Source organism: Drosophila teissieri, chromosome 4 (assembly GCF_016746235.2).
Source record: "Drosophila teissieri strain GT53w chromosome 4, Prin_Dtei_1.1, whole genome shotgun sequence".
NCBI lineage: Eukaryota > Metazoa > Arthropoda > Insecta > Diptera > Drosophilidae > Drosophila > Drosophila teissieri.
The window spans coordinates 951,607-971,336 of NC_053033.1; the positions used below are offsets into that span (position 1 = coordinate 951,607).

Consider the following 19,730-nt stretch of genomic DNA (forward strand, 5'->3'; position numbering starts at 1 on the left):
TTTAAGATTTTGTTTGGTGGTAAGTAAAACAATTTAACAACATATTCCATCCCCAAAATCCACTCCTCATTTACCCACGGAGCTCTTCCGATGAGCTGAGCTAGAAGAGTATACTTGAGGGCTTGACATTGTGTCGAGTTCGTTTCGCGGCGTTAATGAGGTGCCGGAGTCTGGGTGTGCGGTTTCTCCTAGAATGGGGGCCAGAGTATTCATATTCATATTGTTGGTGCAGATTACAGGGCCTGGGAGCCCAAAGCGCTTTAATTAAAGCAAAGGCTTCATTCTTATTTTATTATTTATATTTGTAACTAGTGTATGGACAACCCCAATTGCGAAAACCAACCACCCTATGTTCCGAACTGCAAGTGATAATTGAAAACAGAAATTCGGCTTTATTATAGAACCTGCTGCACTCATCAATTAATTTATCGGCTTTAAAGTTGAAAAGCTTTTCGATTTCTAAATTTTTGGGGCACAACAAAGCTATTGTAATACACAAACAATTAATGAGATGAAACAAAACGAAATATACAAATGAAGTACAATTTAATAATGAAAATAAACAAATAAATAAATAAGTCTGACCGTGGTGGGTGGTTGTCAATAAGGGAAGCATCGCCTGGCCAAGGGTATTTGAAACAGAGTGACGCTGAATGTCAAAGTAAACGAATCGAATAAATAAGTAAAGACAACATACGCCCAAACATCAACAATAAAACCGTACCTACATATACACAACAGCTCAAAACGAAACGGAGCGCAAACAAAATAAAATAACGGAATAAAACAATCAGGAAATTGTCCTTTGATCTTTTTCCACCGACCCACCAACCCATCCTTAGGAAGCGTAATTTTCGACTGGTTTATAGATGCTCTTGAAGGCATAACCAAAATTAACTAGATAGACAAATGAAATCGCAAACACAAATTGTTTAAGTCACTTTTGATTATGGTTGTGTTCTGTTGGAAGTTATACACGCCTTTTCCTTGACTAGGAATATTAGTTTTATAAGCTGGACTGGCTTATTTTAATTTTTATTACCAATGGTGGAACAAAACCGGATAGAACGCTATAGTTAAGTTTCCCGACTATCAGATACCCGTTGTTACTCAGCACGAAAGCGCGAGTCAGTTTATCGAGAAAACTTGGCAAGACAAATAATAAAATGAAAAAAATGTTAAAAGGGGTGAGGGTGGTAGTTTTGTGCGGTATGTGGGCGTTAGATTAGTCAATAGCAATTTGAAAGATAATTATAAAATTAAAAAATTTCAACACATTTTTCCGTTTTGGGCATTAAATTGGGTATGTCAAAAAAAAAATGTTTGTTGACCCATGTTGCCACGCCCACACTTTTAAAAAATGCTTTAATATTTTTTCATTTTTTTGTAGTCTGGTAAATTTCTATCGATTTGCAAAAAACATAAGGAAGTAGTAGCGATCGCTATAGTCGAGTTTAAAGAAAACAAAAAATAATTTTTTTTTTAAATAAACATAGAAGTTAGCTAGAACAATTTAAAAATAAGAAAAATATCAACACATTTTTTAAAATTCAATAACAGATAAGATAAAAAAACATTAAAATTTTTGAAAAGTGTGAGTGTGACAGGTTTAACAGTTTTGAGGGCGTTAAAGTGGACGTGGTAATCTTCTACAACAAAAATTGCACCGAGACTGCGTTTCAACAATATTCATGCTTAATCTAAGCATTCTAGATATTACAGTACTAGATATTACGGATGGTATTTTTCCACGAACTTAGCATACCCTTTTTATAGTCTTCGAGTAACGGCTATGAAAATCAAAAGAATATTTGAACGTATGAACCTGACAGTCTTTGGCGGCTTGTGATTGCGAAAATTTTTTTAAAGAATTCGTCTTTAGGATCTGCATATTTTATCAGAACTTTATAGCTCTTCTATTCGGCAGACGGACAGACTTTTAATATACTAGTAACGGGTGTATTAATACATTTTAAAAGGTCAAAATCTTCGTATATTATTTATTGGTAACTAATTTGTACGTTTTAAGCGAAAAACTTTCTTTTATCAAATCTTTTAGGATTCCTTTTGGTACCAATAAGTTCAAAAATGTTTTAATGCGGGCGTACTAGTTTATTGATTCGGTCCTTCTCGACTATTTTTTACAGATTTCAACTTTTAAGAAGTGTAGAGCCCTGAAGAACTAGTTCTGTCGGGCGAACTGGCTGGGTTCACTCAGCAGTTGATCCATATGAAGATACATATTATATATGCTCATGGGTTTGGAAATGTGTCCTTTACACAGTTTTCGAAGCTCTAACTCACCTTCTAACACTTTCTATGCGTGCATTAAAAGGGGAATTTGTCCCATCTATTCAGGATCAATTTTATCATTTCGCTGCATAAATTTTGAGGAAATTTAGTGTACCCTTGCGCTGGAAAAATATATGTACATACGAAAGCACCATACATATATGTATACTAACATAAACTTCACATATGGATGTGTAAATGTTGCTTATGCTTGGATGTGCTTATATCATTCGGCGCGTTCGCCTTACACATATCTCAAAGTTGCGGCAATCTTCTCCTCAATATTCTAGCGGGGATGTACTTTTCTTTTATTTTCGTTATTTATTCATCATTTTGGGGAAGGCGTCTGTAATAATAAAAACACAAAAGGATTGTCTGACGCAACTTGGGTCTTAAAAACGCCAGTGTCAAAAATACGTATTTAACCCTTACTGGTGTTGACTGGACCACATACCTCTGCATTGTATGGTATATCTATTTCGGGGAAGTCGAATATAAATAAAAATATAATTTTTATATATATGTACATATATACATATATATATATATATAGAACTTAAAATTAATTGCGGTTTTAATTTGTTAAAGTAAGGCCACTATATCATATTTACATATGTCCCATAGAAACACTAGAAAAACAAGAAAGAACGATATAGTCGTGTTCCCCGACTATCCGATATAGACAGTTTTTGTCGGTTTGTGGGCGTCTGAGTCGGCGTGGCAAAAAGATTATTGGCAAATCGAGAAAAAATTTGCAAGAGTACCAAAAATGTCAAAAAATATCAAAACATTTTTCAAAACTGTGGTCGTGGCAGTATTGTGCGGTTTGTGGACGTTAGATTGGGCGTGGCAACATGGATTAACAAAATTGCGCTGGGTCTATGTCTCTAGAATCTGTATGCTTAGTTTCAACGTTCTAGCTTTTATAGTTCCTGAGATCTCGACGTTAAACCTTGAATTCCACCTTGCAATGTACAGAAACCCGAGACGAAAATATAAAAGACGCATACGATTTTAAGTACAAACTACCTTTTTTGAGGATTAAGTTATGTTTAAATGCATGGGTCCCAATTGTGACGGCCGAGTTTACGTTTTAAGCATGTCCAATGCTTTACTTTTTTGACGTACATTTTTGGGTGTGGGTGTGTTGGTAATGGATGAAGATTGATGACGTCGATTGATGATCGTTAGTACCCATATTATTGGAGGGGTTGCTGGGGTTTCTTGTAGCTGTTCCGCGTGATACCGTATTGCTCAGCTACTTTTATTGCCCATATCCTTGGTAAAAGTCGAAGTCCTGAATTTTGGATCTACGTCACATCCGAAGGCTAAAGCTTGTGTGAATACACCCAAGCTCTTCATTTGTGACCCCATTGTCTGGCAGGAACAATGGGCCTTGAATATCCCAATACATTGACTGTGGTGCTACTTTGGCAACAAAACATTAACAATGAGCATCTAATTTGAATGCTATTTTGTCTTTTGTTGTTAGAGATTTAATCATCTCCTCCTAGCCAGGTTTGTAGCTGCCCGGCATTTTCCATCATTAGAGCTGCCATTGTGTACATAAGCGCTTTATGCGAAGGGCGAGTTATGGGTGGTCAGAAGATTGGAGCAGCTAACTACACATGTGAATTTCATAATAGCTTTGTTAAAATTGAGATGAGATGCCGTTGTCGACAGCTTTTACTACTTAGCCTTGAATATTGGCCTCAATATGCCTGAATATTGGTGAATATTAAGAGAAACACATAAAACTCAGCTCTTACATTTTTTAAAATACTATTTTCAATTCAAATTTCAATTTCCCCATAATATTTCTGAATTTCCTGGTTAAGAGCTACAGTGCTGCGAGATATGAGGACGACATGTGGAAGAATCATGCGTATACTGCAGTGCGAACGCTAAATAATTCGTAATTGAGTTGACGCCGACTCAGGAAGCAGGATTCAGAATATACGAGGACGTCGAAGGGCAGGGACAAAGTTACAAATCGTTGTGCGAAGAAAGAAAAAACAATTACCCAGCAAACGATGGGCGGTCCAAGATGAAATACGATTTTATTAAAGAAGTGAATGCTATTTCCTGGCCCACGGCCCCTCCATCTCGTTCCTCATATGTCGCGACCTTTGCTTTGACCAAGACATTTGCACTTGACATTAGCCGCGCGGGTGGGCCGAGGGTGGTTTTTATATCGGCTTGTATTCGTAATTAGAATAAAACCAGAAGTTGAGTGGCGGTCTTTGCAGCAACCACACTGCCTTCGCCACTTCTACTCATAGTCGTCCCCAGGAAAATACAAATCAGTTATTTGTATTCTCAAACAATTCAATGACCCGCACGTGCAGTTGCATCACCCTGCCTACAGAACGCTCCCTTTTCTATGTGGTATTTTAAGGGTCCATCAAGAGCAGCGTTCAAGTTATATTCGCTTGCCTTTTTTTTAAGTCTATCGGCGAAAGTGTGGAAGATTCACAGGTGTGTGTGATATGGCTAGCTCTGGTGGGATAAGCCCTAAGGGGGTTCACCTAAACAAAGAAAAAAGTATTTCACAAAAAAACAACAAAGAACTGCAGCAAAGGTAAGGTAAAAGCTTTTTTAGGTTCTGAGATCTCGACGTTCATACGGACGGACATACGAACATGGCCAGTTCCACTCCGCTATTGATCCTGATCCAAAATATATATAATTTATGTTATATTTACTTGGAAACGCTTCCTTCTGCCTGTTACATATGTGAGGAATATGAGCTCTTGATTTAGATTAGAATTACTTTTGAAAAATTATATTTTACCTAAAGGGTATTAGATTTAATGGTAAGAGTAGATTTTAATGGTTACCTTACTAGAAATAGCCATTTATATTTAATTAATTATAAATCTTTCGGATTAATTTTAAAAAGATTTCGGTATCACCAAGTAATACTACTTACAAATAAAATATGCATGTACGCTCTTGTTCAAGTTTTTTGCGACTTTAGGCGATATGTTTAAAGCAAACTTGCGCTTAACAGTCTGCATACCAAATCTCAAGTTATCTAGCACTTGTAGATCTCGATGTCCGGGCGATGTGGGAGTTTTTCAATTAGCACATACCCGTTACTCAGATAATATGAGTTTCAAGCTCTTTTGTAACGAAGTAGGCATACATATTTTGCTGGAGGTATAACATAGTCGGTACTTCTTCCTGTACCAATTGCTATCACCACCAGCAACAACACAAACGTAGATCAACGACAGCAATAAAACAGAATCAGTTTATTATGATAATTGAGTTGCATTTAATTTGAATTTCACGGCATTTTGGTCGCGAAGAAAAAAATAATCCGAATCAGAATAATTGCTTCTGCATTACATTTTAATATTTAATATCGCTCGAATCGCAGTTCATCTAATGCCTGTGAGCCCAGAGCAATTATTATTTATTCTGTAAAGAAGTTAAAATATTTTAAATAAGGCTAGTCAGCCACCCGTTGCGACTAATTTGTTTTCCCGTGAGTTTTTCTTTTAAATATTTATTTTCATCTTATCCCATCAATGGAAATGGATGGTTCCTTTTTAAAAGAGAACGGTATTGATTTTCTGTTAGAGCCATCTGAGAAAGGAATTGTCTCGAGAAACCCTCCAAGAGCACTTGTACAACCTTTCCATCAACAACAATGCCGCAAGATGTGTACGACAATGCGAAATTATTCAATAAGAAAAGGCTCAACGCAAAAGAAACTTTTTTCAGAGTCATTCCCCAGAACTAAGGAGTCAGTCAATGAAGCGATGACACAGCGTGTCATCTGTGTAATTTGCAGCTCTAATGCCTTAGCATTCGTCCACTGTCACTACTGTTCGTATACCTTGTGTTATTGGAATATTAACGGTTTTCGTTACAGCTTTCGGCGACAGGAACAGCCGCTTGGGAATTCAGATTCGACAACTTCGCGGCTGAATGTCTCAGCTGGTGGTTGCGGTATTGTGGTTGCTTCAATTTTTATCAGATTAAGCCTAGTTGGCAGACGACACACGGAGCGTGCCAATGAATTTTAATAGTAATAGCTTAAGCTATAGCCATTTCAGTACCAATCTCAAGAGAACATTGCATTTCTCAGGACTTGACAACTTGATATTTCAAATCTTATAGGTTCTACTCAAAAAGTAACATAAAACAAGATAGAACGCTATAGTCGGGTTCCCCGACTATCTGATACCCGTTACTCAGCTGGTTAAATTGCGAAGAGAAATTACAACACAGACCGTTTTTGGCGGTTTGTGGGCGTGGCAAAAAGATTTTTGGTATATAGAGTTAAATTTAGAAGACGAACAAAAATGTGAACAAATTTCAAAACATTTTTCAAAAGTATGGGCGTGGCAGTTTTGGGCGGTTTGGGGGCGTTAGGGTGGGCGTGGCAAAAAAATGTTCTGCAGATCGATAGGAATTTTCAATACTTATAAGAAAATGAAAAATTATCAAACAATTTTTTAAAAGTGTGGGCGTGGCAGTTTTGGGCGGTTTTTAGGACTTAGAGTGGGCGTGGGATCATGAATCGACAAACTTGCGCTGCGTCTATGTCTCTGGAGTCTGTATGCTTATTCTCAACTTTCTAGCTTTTATAGTTTCTGAGATCTCGACGTTCATACGGACGGACACACAGACGGACAGACAGACGGACGGACAGACGGACATGGCCAGATCGACTCGGCTATTGATCCTGATCAAGAATATATATACTTTATATGGTCGGAATCGCTTCCTTCTGCCTGTTACATAATTTTAAACGAATCTAGTATAACCTGAAACTCTACGAGTAACGGGTATAATTATATCAAACGAAATTTGGATTCTGCTTCCTTCCTTACGGAGGCTATATGAATTTCAGTCAGATGTTTGCAACGCAGTTCCCCGACTATCTCATACCCGTTACTCAGCTATTTGAAGTGCGAAGGAGAGTCTTTAACACTGACAGTTTTTGGCTGTTCGTGGGCGTTAGAGTGGGCGTGGCCAAAAAGGTTTTTGGCAAATCGATAGAATTTTACAAGACTAATACAAAAATGAAAAAATATCAAAACTTTTTTTAAAAGTGTGGGCGTGGCAGCTTTGGGCGGTTTGTGGGCGTTAGAGTGGGCGTGGCAAAAAGTTTTTTGGCATATCGATAGAAATTTACAAGACTAATACAAAAATAAAAAATATCAAAACATTTTTTAAAAGTGTGGGCGTGGCAGTTTTGGGCGGTTTGTGGGCGTTAGAGTGGGCGTGGCAACATGAATCGACAAACTTGCGCTGCTTCTATGTCTCTGGAGTTTGCATGCTGAATCTCAACTTTCTAGCTCCTGAGATCCTGACGTTCATACGGACAGACAGACGGACATGGCCAGATTGACTCGGCTATTGATCCTAATTAAGAATATATACTTTATATGGTCGGAAACGCTTCCTTCTCCCTGTTACATACTTTTCAACGAATCTAGTATACCCTTTTACTCTACGAGTAACGGGTATAATAAACATCCGAGTTGATATAGCAATATCAGTCCGCTCGTCTGGCAAAGCATGGCAAAACATGCGCCGCGTCTATGCTTATAAAATCTTCATGTTTAATATCACCTTTCTAGCTTATATACATAGTTCCTTAGATCAAGGTGTTACGGACAGATATATGGGCTATTGAGCCAGATCAAGAATATATATACTTCATAAGGTCGGGTATAAAGGTCGGGTATTAGCATACAAGCATACCTTAAAAGGGGGCTTAAAAACTGATTAAGACTCAATTTAATTTGCACATAAATATACATATATTATATAATTGCACAGATACTTATATATCCAGGTGAAAAGTTTTCTTCATATGACTACTCCTGCCTCTCGATGTCCTGCACACGTGCGAACAACACTTACCGGACACCATGTTTTAACTAATTGTGTACCACAAACACGCACTTCGCCACAGATTTGTTTGCTATTTCAGGAGTCATTAGCTTCGTAAAGGGAGGGAAGTCAGCCCTATTTCAAGCACCCTCTTGCATTATTAGAAGAAAACGGGCTTTCTAAGGGATTTAAAAGGGATGATGCAAACAACTTTTGGTGAAGGAAGATGTAGGTGGTTAATTGTAGTTTTTGGTTTCCACTTGGCTTTTCCAATAATACACATTTTAATAATCCAAATTCTTATAACTTTTCCACTAAAAGTTTACTTATTTATATAGGATACAAAAGCAATTTGCGAGTAAGGGCAATTTATGGGCTTAGGTCGTCTCCTGAGCTTCAGATGCTTTACTACCATAACGCCTCATTTTCATTTATTTTAATTTTTACCACTTTTCGAAAAACACGCTAGTTTATCGGGAAAACAGCTATAAATAGCTAAATTTAATATGCCCATAACTGCAGATTTCTTATTGGGGGTCCGATTTAACTAATGAAGGTAAGGAGAAATTATTCGTTTTATTTATAGATTTAAAATTGTAATCATGTACAACAGTTACATGAAGTGCAAACAGAATCTATAGCAAATAATAACCCGAAATAATATAGGATCAAATTAAACTGCTGCATCCTCATAACTTTGTGGAAAATATAAAATCATATTTCCACATGTAATATGTTGCTTTTCGACAGCGTTGCCAGATGGAAAATGTTGCTTTTCGACAGCGTTGCCAGATGGAAATTTGCCTTATTCAAAGCAGAGTATATGCGGCTTTGGTTGCTATCCTAAAAAAAAAACACATTAACTAAAATTCCATCTGGGATGTCACCAAAAAATCGCTAGGGTTAGTGAGAAAAACCCTGACTTGTGAACCTTGCTCGGAAGCCTCTGATCTAGAGTAGCGGTGACCAATTTTCAGATTTTAGGTCAGTTTTGTCAACTTAGCAATTTTCTGTCCAGTTCTCTGCGTTTCTGAGGTGGAAAATGCCGAAAAATGAATGGTGTGATAAATGGATTGTGGATTATAAAATTGTATTATTAAAGATTAAATAGACAAAAATTAGAGTTTTAGCCATACTTATTTGAATGTGTGATACCTAAAATGGCATGTCGAGAATGTATGAATGAATGATGAGTATTTCAAAGGCAACCTATGGTCTACTGAGGCATTTTACTTAAAGAATAAAAAACCATTTAATGTATCTATATAAGAATAATAATATTGGTAACAATAATTAAAACATACATTTTGTATGTACAAAAATAACGACAAATTTCTTTGATAATTGTTAAAAAATAAGTTGTCCCTTCCAGCTATAAAAGACGACGGATCAGGGAATTTTTTTGGCCGGCGCTCTGCTGACATTGTTTACGATCGTGTGGCTGCGCGGGAAGCACTTGATTTTTACCCTTTAGTACTGAAAATACTTGCACGAAGAATTAAAACCAAGACTGCCGGTGCTCTGCCACTTCCGATGGTTCAAAGTCCATACTTTATTAATTCAGAATAGTGTTCGAAAATGGAAGGTGTCTTTAAAAATTTTTTATAAATGTATATGTAGGTATATTTTCCTTATGAATAATTCGAAATAGAATATTATTTAATGTCTTCTAAGGTAATATATTGTTATAAGTCCCTTGAAGGCTAAACAGTCAACCGATTTTATAGCACCAATCCTAAAAGTTTATTTATTTTGAATTCGAGTACGTTTCATCTCAAAAGGAGAATTAGTTATTTTCGAAGTTCAATTTACGAAAAAACCCAATAATACTTTTTGCATTTTGTGTATCAGTTGATATACATAGATTGAGTGTTTTTTACTAGGTGCAAAATTCCAAACCCCACCGGAAAAATGTTTGCAAAATTTCTGAAAATATTTGTACATTTATCAAGTAGTGCTAACCTTGCAAAGAGACTGCAACATTATGGCATGACAACACCATCGCTGCATAAAAAGAAAGATTTGTAAATATGTAGATATGTATGTATGTCTATGAAGTAGTATGCACTGGTAAGACTGGGGAGCGGTACTACGAGGGAATAGAAATAGGAAGGAAAGACAGTTCTATTTTTAAAAGCAAAATTTATGAATGAATACAGAAACAGAATTATACGGCAAAAAAAAGGAACACATTTGGGGGCAGTATCATAAAATTTACGAAATCTTATTTGAATATATTTTCCTCTTGCGTCACGACCTTATTACTACTGTAGTCAGTTTCTTAATCTTAAGAAAACTTTTTCAAAAGGAAGAATAAAATATCGTTCTGACAAAACACCACTTACTGCAACCTTTTGGCTGAAAGAAGGGTACTTGAATTATATATTATATTATATTAAATACATATAGTATTGTTTCTGGTACTTTCTGCCTGTATGTATTAGCCATATGTATTAGGATATCTTATATTTTGGATAAGTCTTAGAAACCAAATAATCGATTCATAGGTGTACATGCCATAAGCACAAGCACTTGCAATCAAGTCATATAAATATAGAAATCTCACAAAAATGGAAAACAATATAATGTCCCGATGCTGCATACACATAAATCATTGAACGACCAAACCTATATACATATATATAACAAATCGTGAAAGGCCCTCTGTTGCTTCACCATACATTTCCATTTTCCATATCTTTGAGCCAATTTATAGAGTGGGCTAAGAAAAGTAAAAAACATTTCATATATAAATTGATCAGCCATCTAATATTTTATACACATGACAACAAAAAAATTCTAAACTCATCCATAAATGTCACAAAATTCATAAATATTGCTGTAAAATGTGTGCTTCTTCACTGAAATGATTTAGACTAACCCATATCTTGAGTTGCTTGCGTGGGCTTTTCCTATTTTATCGACCGATGAACAGCTACGAATACATACATATGTATATAATTATACAAATATGTATACATATGTATCGGATGCCTCCTAACTTTCTTGAATTTTTTAAAGAAAGACCGTATGCTGTAGTTAGTAAGTTTCTCTTAAAAATTCCTTATAAGAAAAGCTGTTCTACCATTCAAATATCCTGGTGTTAAGCATTTACACTGTGCTATGAAACGCGATCTTCATTATCGGGACCCATACAACTTGTTTAATTACGATATGCATATTCCGATCTAGTCCCTACATTTTGCGACCGCTAAAGTCATGTGAGCATGTGGAACTTTTTATTTAAATTCGGCATACGTATTTGTCCTTAATTCACATCTGCAGGCAAGGATTGATGCACGAAATTACACGTATTTATGTACATATGTACATATATTAATTATACCCGTTACTCGAATAGTAAAAGAGTGTACTAGATTCGTTGAAAAGTATGTAACAAGCGTTTCCGACCATTTACATATATATACATATATTCGTATATATATATTCTTGATCAGGATCAATAGCCAAGTCGATCTGGCCATGTCCGTTTGTCCGTATGAACCCATGTTGCCACGCCCACCCTAACGCCCACAAACCGCCCAAAACTGCTACGCCCACACTTTGAAAAAATGTTTTGTTATTTTTTTGTTAGGCTTGTGAAAAATGTTTTGATATTTTTTCACATTTTTGCTTCTTTTGATTTGCCAATAATCCCATTCTAACGCCCGCCGCCAAAAGCTGTCACTGTAGAAATTTTTCCCTCGCTCTTCCACTAGGTGAGTAACGGGTATCCGATAGTCGGGGAACTCGACTATAGCGTTCTCTTTTGTTTAATTTTAATTAATGTAACTTAAGTGGAATTTATATCTGAATTATAAATATTCAGTTAACTAAATTTACATTGTAACTAACTAGTGTACTGAATCCAATTCGTAACGAAATATTTTAAATTTATAAGAAAGCCTACACCTCAGCAGTAAGTTCAGTTTTCAGTTGCTAATGTAAGCGGGGCCATAATGTGAATAAATGTTGAATATCCATTATTTTAATTTGATATATATTACTATATATATATATTAATTTGATATTTCTACAACTAAAAATTAAATGCAAGGCAATATAAATTAAGTTTGCAAATTGTACATAGTATTTCCAAGTATATAGACATACCTCGTTTTTTACTATTTTACCAATTACTATTTTTAATGTGATTGTGACCAGTTAATTTACATAATTTTAATGCTTAGCAAAACCAAGCATGGCATATTTTATGTGTGAAAACATACTATTAATAGGAACCTTTTGAACTTCTAAGGTATGAGATTTTATCTGTATTGGGACTATTTTTGCGGCGGTTATGATTGTCTTTTTTTAATGTATACGGGTGACAACTACCCCAAAAAACAAACTTGAACCGGAACATTCAGATTTCATTAGATCTTTTGCGCATTGACAATAATAATCAGTGCCCATCATCGTCGTCAATCATCCCCCTTTTCAGCTAAGTATTGCACAGATAAACATCACATTAGCGTGATTCCAAGCCGATTAGCTTAGTTAAGCCGGAGTCTGAATTCGAACTCCATAGGATATGCTTATTCATTGACGGCTTCAGCTAAAAATTTGCTACCTCACTGTTACTTAAGCACAGAACAACTCCCCGGTGAATAATAGGTACTTTTAAATTGGGTGGTGGTAAAATTCATAAGGATATGGATCTACACATTTTCTTTACAATATATTTTTTTTATTAATATATACTTTATTAACATAGGTCTTAAAGTACATACTAACATTTATGGAAGACCCAATCTTGTAAAACGGTGTACAAGTTTGTATTTACAGGAAGGCTTTTGTTGTACATTTTTTTAACATAATGGAAAACAGATTGGTTTGATTCAACCAATTGGTTTAATCATTAAAAGCAACTTAACAATACAAAATTGTTTTAGGCATATCGATAGCAATTGGCGTATAAATTCAAACATTTTTTAAAAGTGGGAGTGTTACAGTTTAGAGCGGTTTCTTGGCGTGGCAAAGAAACTAGCTTGCTAAATTGAATTTGGCGTATCTACACTACATTCTGCATGCCTAATATCAATTTTCTAGTTCTTATTGTTCCCGAGATCTTGACGTTCATACTGATAGATAGGTAGATCTAGTTATCCTGATCAAGATTGTTGGTAGCATACCGCCCAAAATTGCTAAGCCAACACTTTTGAAGAATGGTTTGCATTTTGCATTTTTTTTTATTTATTTCGCTTCCCAAGTTCTATCGATATGCCAACAAAAAATTTTTCTACGCCCATAAACCACAAAAAGATGTCACGGCTAAATTTTGATTGCAAGGGTACATAAGGTTTATGTAGATCGATATAGGAGTCGCTCTTGAATTTATCTTAAATCTTAAAATTGTATATATAATAGGTTCCCCTTTCACCTGTTCAATGTAATTTATAAACTAATCATAGACGGCGGTACTTTCTTCAATCTGAAAGGGACCACGGCTTTGGACACAGTTTCGTGGCGAGCACATCATAAAGAAGCACCAAATGGAATGGAAAGTACAATACACAGAAAAGAAAAGCTTATTGTTAGAGTTCTGAGTAAGCAGAACAATACAATGGTTATTCAAACCTGTGCAAATGATGAAAGAAACTGAAAGCGACCAATAGGTCTTACACACAAAACGGCAGGAAAAGCTTATCCAGGCGCAGGGCAAATCAAATAAAAGTTTAATGAAATATAAAAACAAGAATTGGCTATCCTCGACTATCAGATACCCATTTCTCAGCTAATGGGAGTGCGAACAATAAAATGCAACAATTTCTTGGCATATCGATAGAAATTGGAAGAAACAATAATTAAATAAAAAAAATAAAAAACAAGACAGAACGCTATAGTCGAGTTCCCCGACTTTTTGACACCCGTTACTCAGCTAGTGGAAGTGCGAAGGAGAGTCAAAACTGACAGTTTTTGGCGGCTTGTGGGCGTTAGAGAAGGCGTGCTAAAAGTTTTTTGGCAAGTCGATAGAAATTTATGTCTAATACAAAAATGAAAAAATATCGAAACATTTTTCAAAAGTGTGGGCGTGGCAGTTTTGGGCGGTTTGTGGGCGTTAGAGTGGGCGTGGCAAAAAGTTTTTTGGCAAATCGATAGAAATTTACAAGTCTAATACAAAAATTGAAAAATATGAAAACCTTTTTCAAAAGTGTGGGCATGGCAGTTTTGGGCGGTTTGTGAGCGTTAGAGTGGGCGTGGCAACATGAATCGACAAACTTGCGCTGCGTCTTTGACCCTGGAGTCTGTATGCTTAATCTCTTAAGTATGTAACATGCAGAAGGAAGCGTTTCCGACCATATATTATGTATATATATATATTCGTATATACATATATTCTTGATCAGGATCAATAGCCTACGGCCATGTCCGTATGAACGTCAAGATCTCAGAAACTAAAAAAGCTAGAACGTTGAGATTAAGCATGCAGACTTCAGAGGCATAGACGCAGCGCAAGTTTATGTGCCCATGTTGCCACGCCCAATCTAACGCTCACAAACCGCCCAAAGCTGCCACGCCCACATTTTTTAAAAATGTTTTCATATTTATATTTTATAAAATTTTTATTTATTAGTATTGTAAATGTCTAATGATTTGCCAAAAATCTTTTTACCAAGTCCATTCTAACGCCCACAAACCGACAAAAACTGTCACTGTTAAAATTTTTCCTTCGCACTTCCACTAGATGAGTAACGGGTATCAGAAAGACGGAGAACTCGACTAAAGTGTTCTCTCTCGTTTATTGTGGGCTACAAAAAAAACTAAATATTAAAATATTAAAGAGCTATAATCAATCACAACACAATTAAAAGATTTACTTTTGATAAATTACTTGTTCAATAGCTTTTATTTTTATGAGCGTTACGTTTTGAGATAAATTAGTGCTATTTTTCTTTATGTTGTATTATTAAAGTTTAGTGATATATATAAATGTATAAGTAGAAGCCTTTTGTTGAAAAACCGGTGAAAATATTTATAATCATTGTTTTCAGCTAAATAATAGACTTTTTAAAAAATGTGTTTTGACGCACCTGACTGAGTATTCGGTTACGTATTATTTGAAGTTGATTTATCATCCCTAAGTCGGAGTGTTCCTTCTCATTCGTTTGATCTTCTCCAGGAGGCTTCATATCGGCATATCGGCGGTCTCTGTAACATTTTGGTTAAAAGAATTTTATAATGCTTACTTTACAAGAGTTCCTTTTTATACCCGTTACTGGTAGAGTAAATGGGTATACTAATATCGTTGAAAAGTATGTAACAGGCAGAAGGAAACGTTTCCGACCATAAAAAGTACATATATTCTTGATCAGGATCAATAGCCGAGTCGATCTGGTCATGTCCATCCGTATGAACGTCGAGATCATAGGAACTATAAAAGCTAGAAAGTTGAGATTAAGTTTGTCGATTCATGTCACGCCCACAAACCGCCCGAAACAGACACGTCCACACTTTTGAAAACTGTTTTGATATTTAAAAAAAAATGTTGCTAGTTTTGTAAATACCCCTTGATTTGCAAAAAAACTTTTTGCCACGCCCACGCTAACACCCACAAACCACCAAAAACTGTGAGTGTTTAAGTCTCTCCGCACTTCCACCAGTCGTGGACTCGACTATAGCGTTCTCTTTTGTTTTAAATAATAATGGATTTATCTCCCCATTAAATATCGATATGCCAACACCTATAACGCTTAGACATGGTGTATGTCAATTAATAATGATTAAATAAAAAATTGATGTTTCGCATTATCAGTTGGGGGCTTGCACCTGTCTAAGTCTAACGTGAAATTTCCTGTTGTGTGGCAATCCAATTTCTAAATTATCCGTCAAAGATTACCAATTTTGTCAAGCATCCTTTCTGGATTGGCAATTGAATTTCATTAGCCATGCACCCGAAACTATACTCATTTTTTAGGAAGAAGTGTGGACTGTTGGCATGCGACAGAATATTTTTTTTGTATCTACGAGAATATGAGTCAAAAGTATAAGAAACAAGAGAGAAAGTCGAGATCTCCGAATATCAGATACCCGTTATTTAGATAGTGGAAGTGCAAACGACATATTTATGCATTTTTTTTGGCATATCGATAGATATAAACAATACGAAAATGAAAAAATATTAAAACATTTTCTAAAAGAGTGAGGGCAGCAGTTTTGGGAGGTTTGTATGCGTTAGAATGGGAGTGGCAACATTTAAAAACAAACTTCCGTCTATGACACTGGAACCTGCACGCCTAATTTCAACTTTCTAGCTTTTATAGTTCCTGGGATCCTGAGGATAGACAGACATGACCAGATCGACTAAGCTATTGATCCTGATCAAAAATATATATACTTCATATGGTCGAAAACGCTTTCTTCTACCTGTTATATAATTTTCAACGAATCTAGTATTCCTGATTACTCACGAGTAACGGATATTATAACTTAATTATTTCCTACGTTACCATCCTTTAGAAATAGTAAAATCAAATGCTAATCAAATTTTGTGACATTCGTTCATAATTATACCCGTTACTCGTAGAGTAAAAGGGTATACTAGATTCGTTGAAAAGTATGTAACAGGCAGAAGGAAGCGTTTCCGACCATATAAAGTATATGTATATATTCTTGATGAGGATCAGTAGCCGAGTCGATTTGGCCATGTCCGTCTGTCCATCCGTCCGTCTGTCCGTCCGTATGAACGTCGAGATCTCAGGAACTACAAAAGCTAGAAAGTTGAGATTAAGCATAAAGACTCCAGGGACATTGACGCAGCGCAAGTTTGTCGATTCATGTTGCCACGCCCACTCTAACGCCCACAAACCGCCCAAAACTGCCACGTCCACACTTTTGAAAAATGTTTCGATATTTTTTCATTTTTATATTAGTCTTGTAAATTTCTAATTTCGATTTGCCAAAAAACTTTTTGCCACGCCCTCTTTAACGCCCACAAAACCGCCAAAAACTGTATGTGCTGAAGACTCACCTTCGCACTTCGAATAACTGAGTAACGGGTATCAGATAGTCGGGGAACTCGACTATAGCGTTCTCTGTTGTTTTCGTATAACATTCTTAAAAGTCCCCTGTTAATATAATTATATACTAACTAGTAAAGGCAGACAAATTCGGTATTAGGTACAATTTTTATCTATAACACTGCACACAAGCCAAAAAAAAATATTTTAATTAAACAATTTTTGTTTGCCCAATGTCTATTAACATTTAGAATCAACATGAAAATAAATCTGTTTCTTACAAATGAGAAGATACTTACCCATAATTTATATTAGGAAGGCAAAGTTCTGTCCCATGCACTATATTCCTATCGTGCCATTCAACAACAAATGATTGTTTGCCCGATTCGCTTTGAACTAAACATTTTATTTATAATGATGACTTCCGCTCATTGCGACTCCATCCGCACAAGTTATATTGCTTATGCTGTATTCCTCTATGTAAGCGCATGGAGGGTTGCACATAAGCCCATCTATGTGGATGTAGAATCTTATACAGTTGTAGACACAAATATTGACTTGTACGTTTCCGCAAAATTGCTTCAATGGATTTTTTGCTTTCATACTGTTTTTGCTCTTATATTGTCAATATTTATAGACACCTACATACACTTAGACGAGTGTAAGTTAAAAATTACATCCTGTATATTTAAGAAGACACACAAAGGGCAAGTAATGGAAACCGAAATAAAATAAATAACAAATTTGTTACGGCAAGCAAGTAAGATTACAATCAGAGGGTTAAGGGAGTTTTTGGAAATGCTTTGTTACAGTACAGACTTTGCAAGTCACAGCACACTTTAGTATGCTAAAATATATTTTTTCTAATACTTTAAGACTTAAAAAATTATGTATGTATTTGGGTAGTGCCCATAAACAAAAACAAACTTAATCAAATTAACAAATTTAAAGATTATTTTATGTACACGTAATATTCTAATTGCTATTATGTATATTGTATAGTAGTCCTGTTTTAAAATTCCAATCAAATTTATTAAATCAGTATTGTATGTCTGCTAGATTCGGTTAACAGTATGTAACCGGTAGAATTATATGTATATATTATTGATCATAATAACTAACCGAGTAGGTCCGGGTATGTCCGTATGACGTTTGATATCTTGGGAATTATAAAATCTAGAAAACTGAGATATGTGTTATGTTATTTTATTCCCCTGTTAGGGGTGAATGAAAAATATGAATGAAAAATATAGGCCAATGTGTGCGCTTCTCTTATTGCCAAAATGTTTTTACATCACTCGCTTTAAAGGTTTTTTTAGCTTGGTACTCTTTTCTTTGGGCAAACTGTTTCCAAAATCGGTAAGTAGGCACGTGGTTGATTGGTGTGTGCTCTAAGGTGCATATAATAAATATTAGTTCCCCCTTTTTCAAGCGTCGCAAAAAACATTCTAAGCACATAAAAAATCCTCTTGGTGCATTAATGAATTTTCAATTGAGGTCATAACCTTCCCATGACTTGTGGTCTGTTCTATTGATTGTGGCCAGCATTGTTTACGAGCATTGGTAGTAGACCTAATGCGGCTGCTCAAACACGTGCTGGCATTAAAAATGAATACGGTTCTAAAGGGAAAAGTCAACGAGCGTTCTTTGGTAAAACTGGCAGACATTTTGAAAGGAACCGTTAGCTACTTTGCAAATTGAAGAAACACAAAAAACTTTATCCCATCAAAAAGCTTGACCTGCTTAAGTCTACAAAAAGTTATTTAAAACCGAAATTTTTACTAATATTTTTTTCATATTTCACATTTTCCTGTTACTTGTAGGGCATTCGTATAGCTAGATCGACTGTTATAGTGATGGTGATTAAGAATATATTACATTATAGGCTACGTTTCCTACAACCGGTTTTAATTTTTAACGTAAATAATTCGTTTTCAAACTTTAGTTTAGGATAAAGTTAAGGAGAAGGGCATTGAATTTCAAAAATACCTGTATATCCATGTATAGTTGACGTCTAGTAGATTTCGTGAAACGAATTTTCTTCATCGGGCTGTTTTCAAATATTTTTGTATATACACTGCTATACAGTTTTTATTTGGAAAATAAAAGATAAACAAAAAAGTTATATTTTATTATATAACTTATATATATTATATTCAATTTCGCCGTGTCCGTCCGTTTATCAGGTCGCCCGTCTGTCTGTTCGTCAAAAAAAGCATATAGCCCACAATCTATATTTACCTTTATTTGCCGTTTCTAAGACTATGATGTGCTCTGTAACCATTTTAAATTTACATATGAAAACCACGAAGAATTGTCAAATCCTTTTTTTTAATTCAGGGCAGTGAATGGATCGAGGCGCTTATACAAATCGCAGTTCAAAGAGTGGTTTGCCTTTGTGTTTAAGACTGTTATGTTACTGAATGCGCTTTGTGTGTATATTGTTTGTTTGTTGATGGTGCACTTGTTTGGTCAAAAAGGCGCAAACAAAAGGCTGACTGGACCTCGCATAGCTTACAAAGGACTACATTTTCTGCTCCGTTTATCCGGCCGTCGAGACTTCCATCCGCCGACAGGTCTATGTATTATTTATGCAGGCTTATGTTCGTGCATTTCTATCTA

The 19,730-nt window shown here is 35.6% G+C and overlaps 1 protein-coding gene across 1 annotated transcript in view; it reads right to left on the minus strand.

The window, feature by feature from the left end:
* LOC122622913 (transcription factor SOX-5) overlaps positions 1-19,730 on the minus strand; it is a 36,843-nt gene that overhangs the window by 8,705 nt on the left and 8,408 nt on the right. The window contains exon 3 of the mRNA XM_043801623.1: positions 15,183-15,300. Within this exon, the coding sequence (XP_043657558.1) occupies positions 15,183-15,281 (99 nt within the window). The 5' untranslated portion in view covers positions 15,282-15,300. The remainder of the gene's footprint in view (positions 1-15,182; positions 15,301-19,730) is intronic.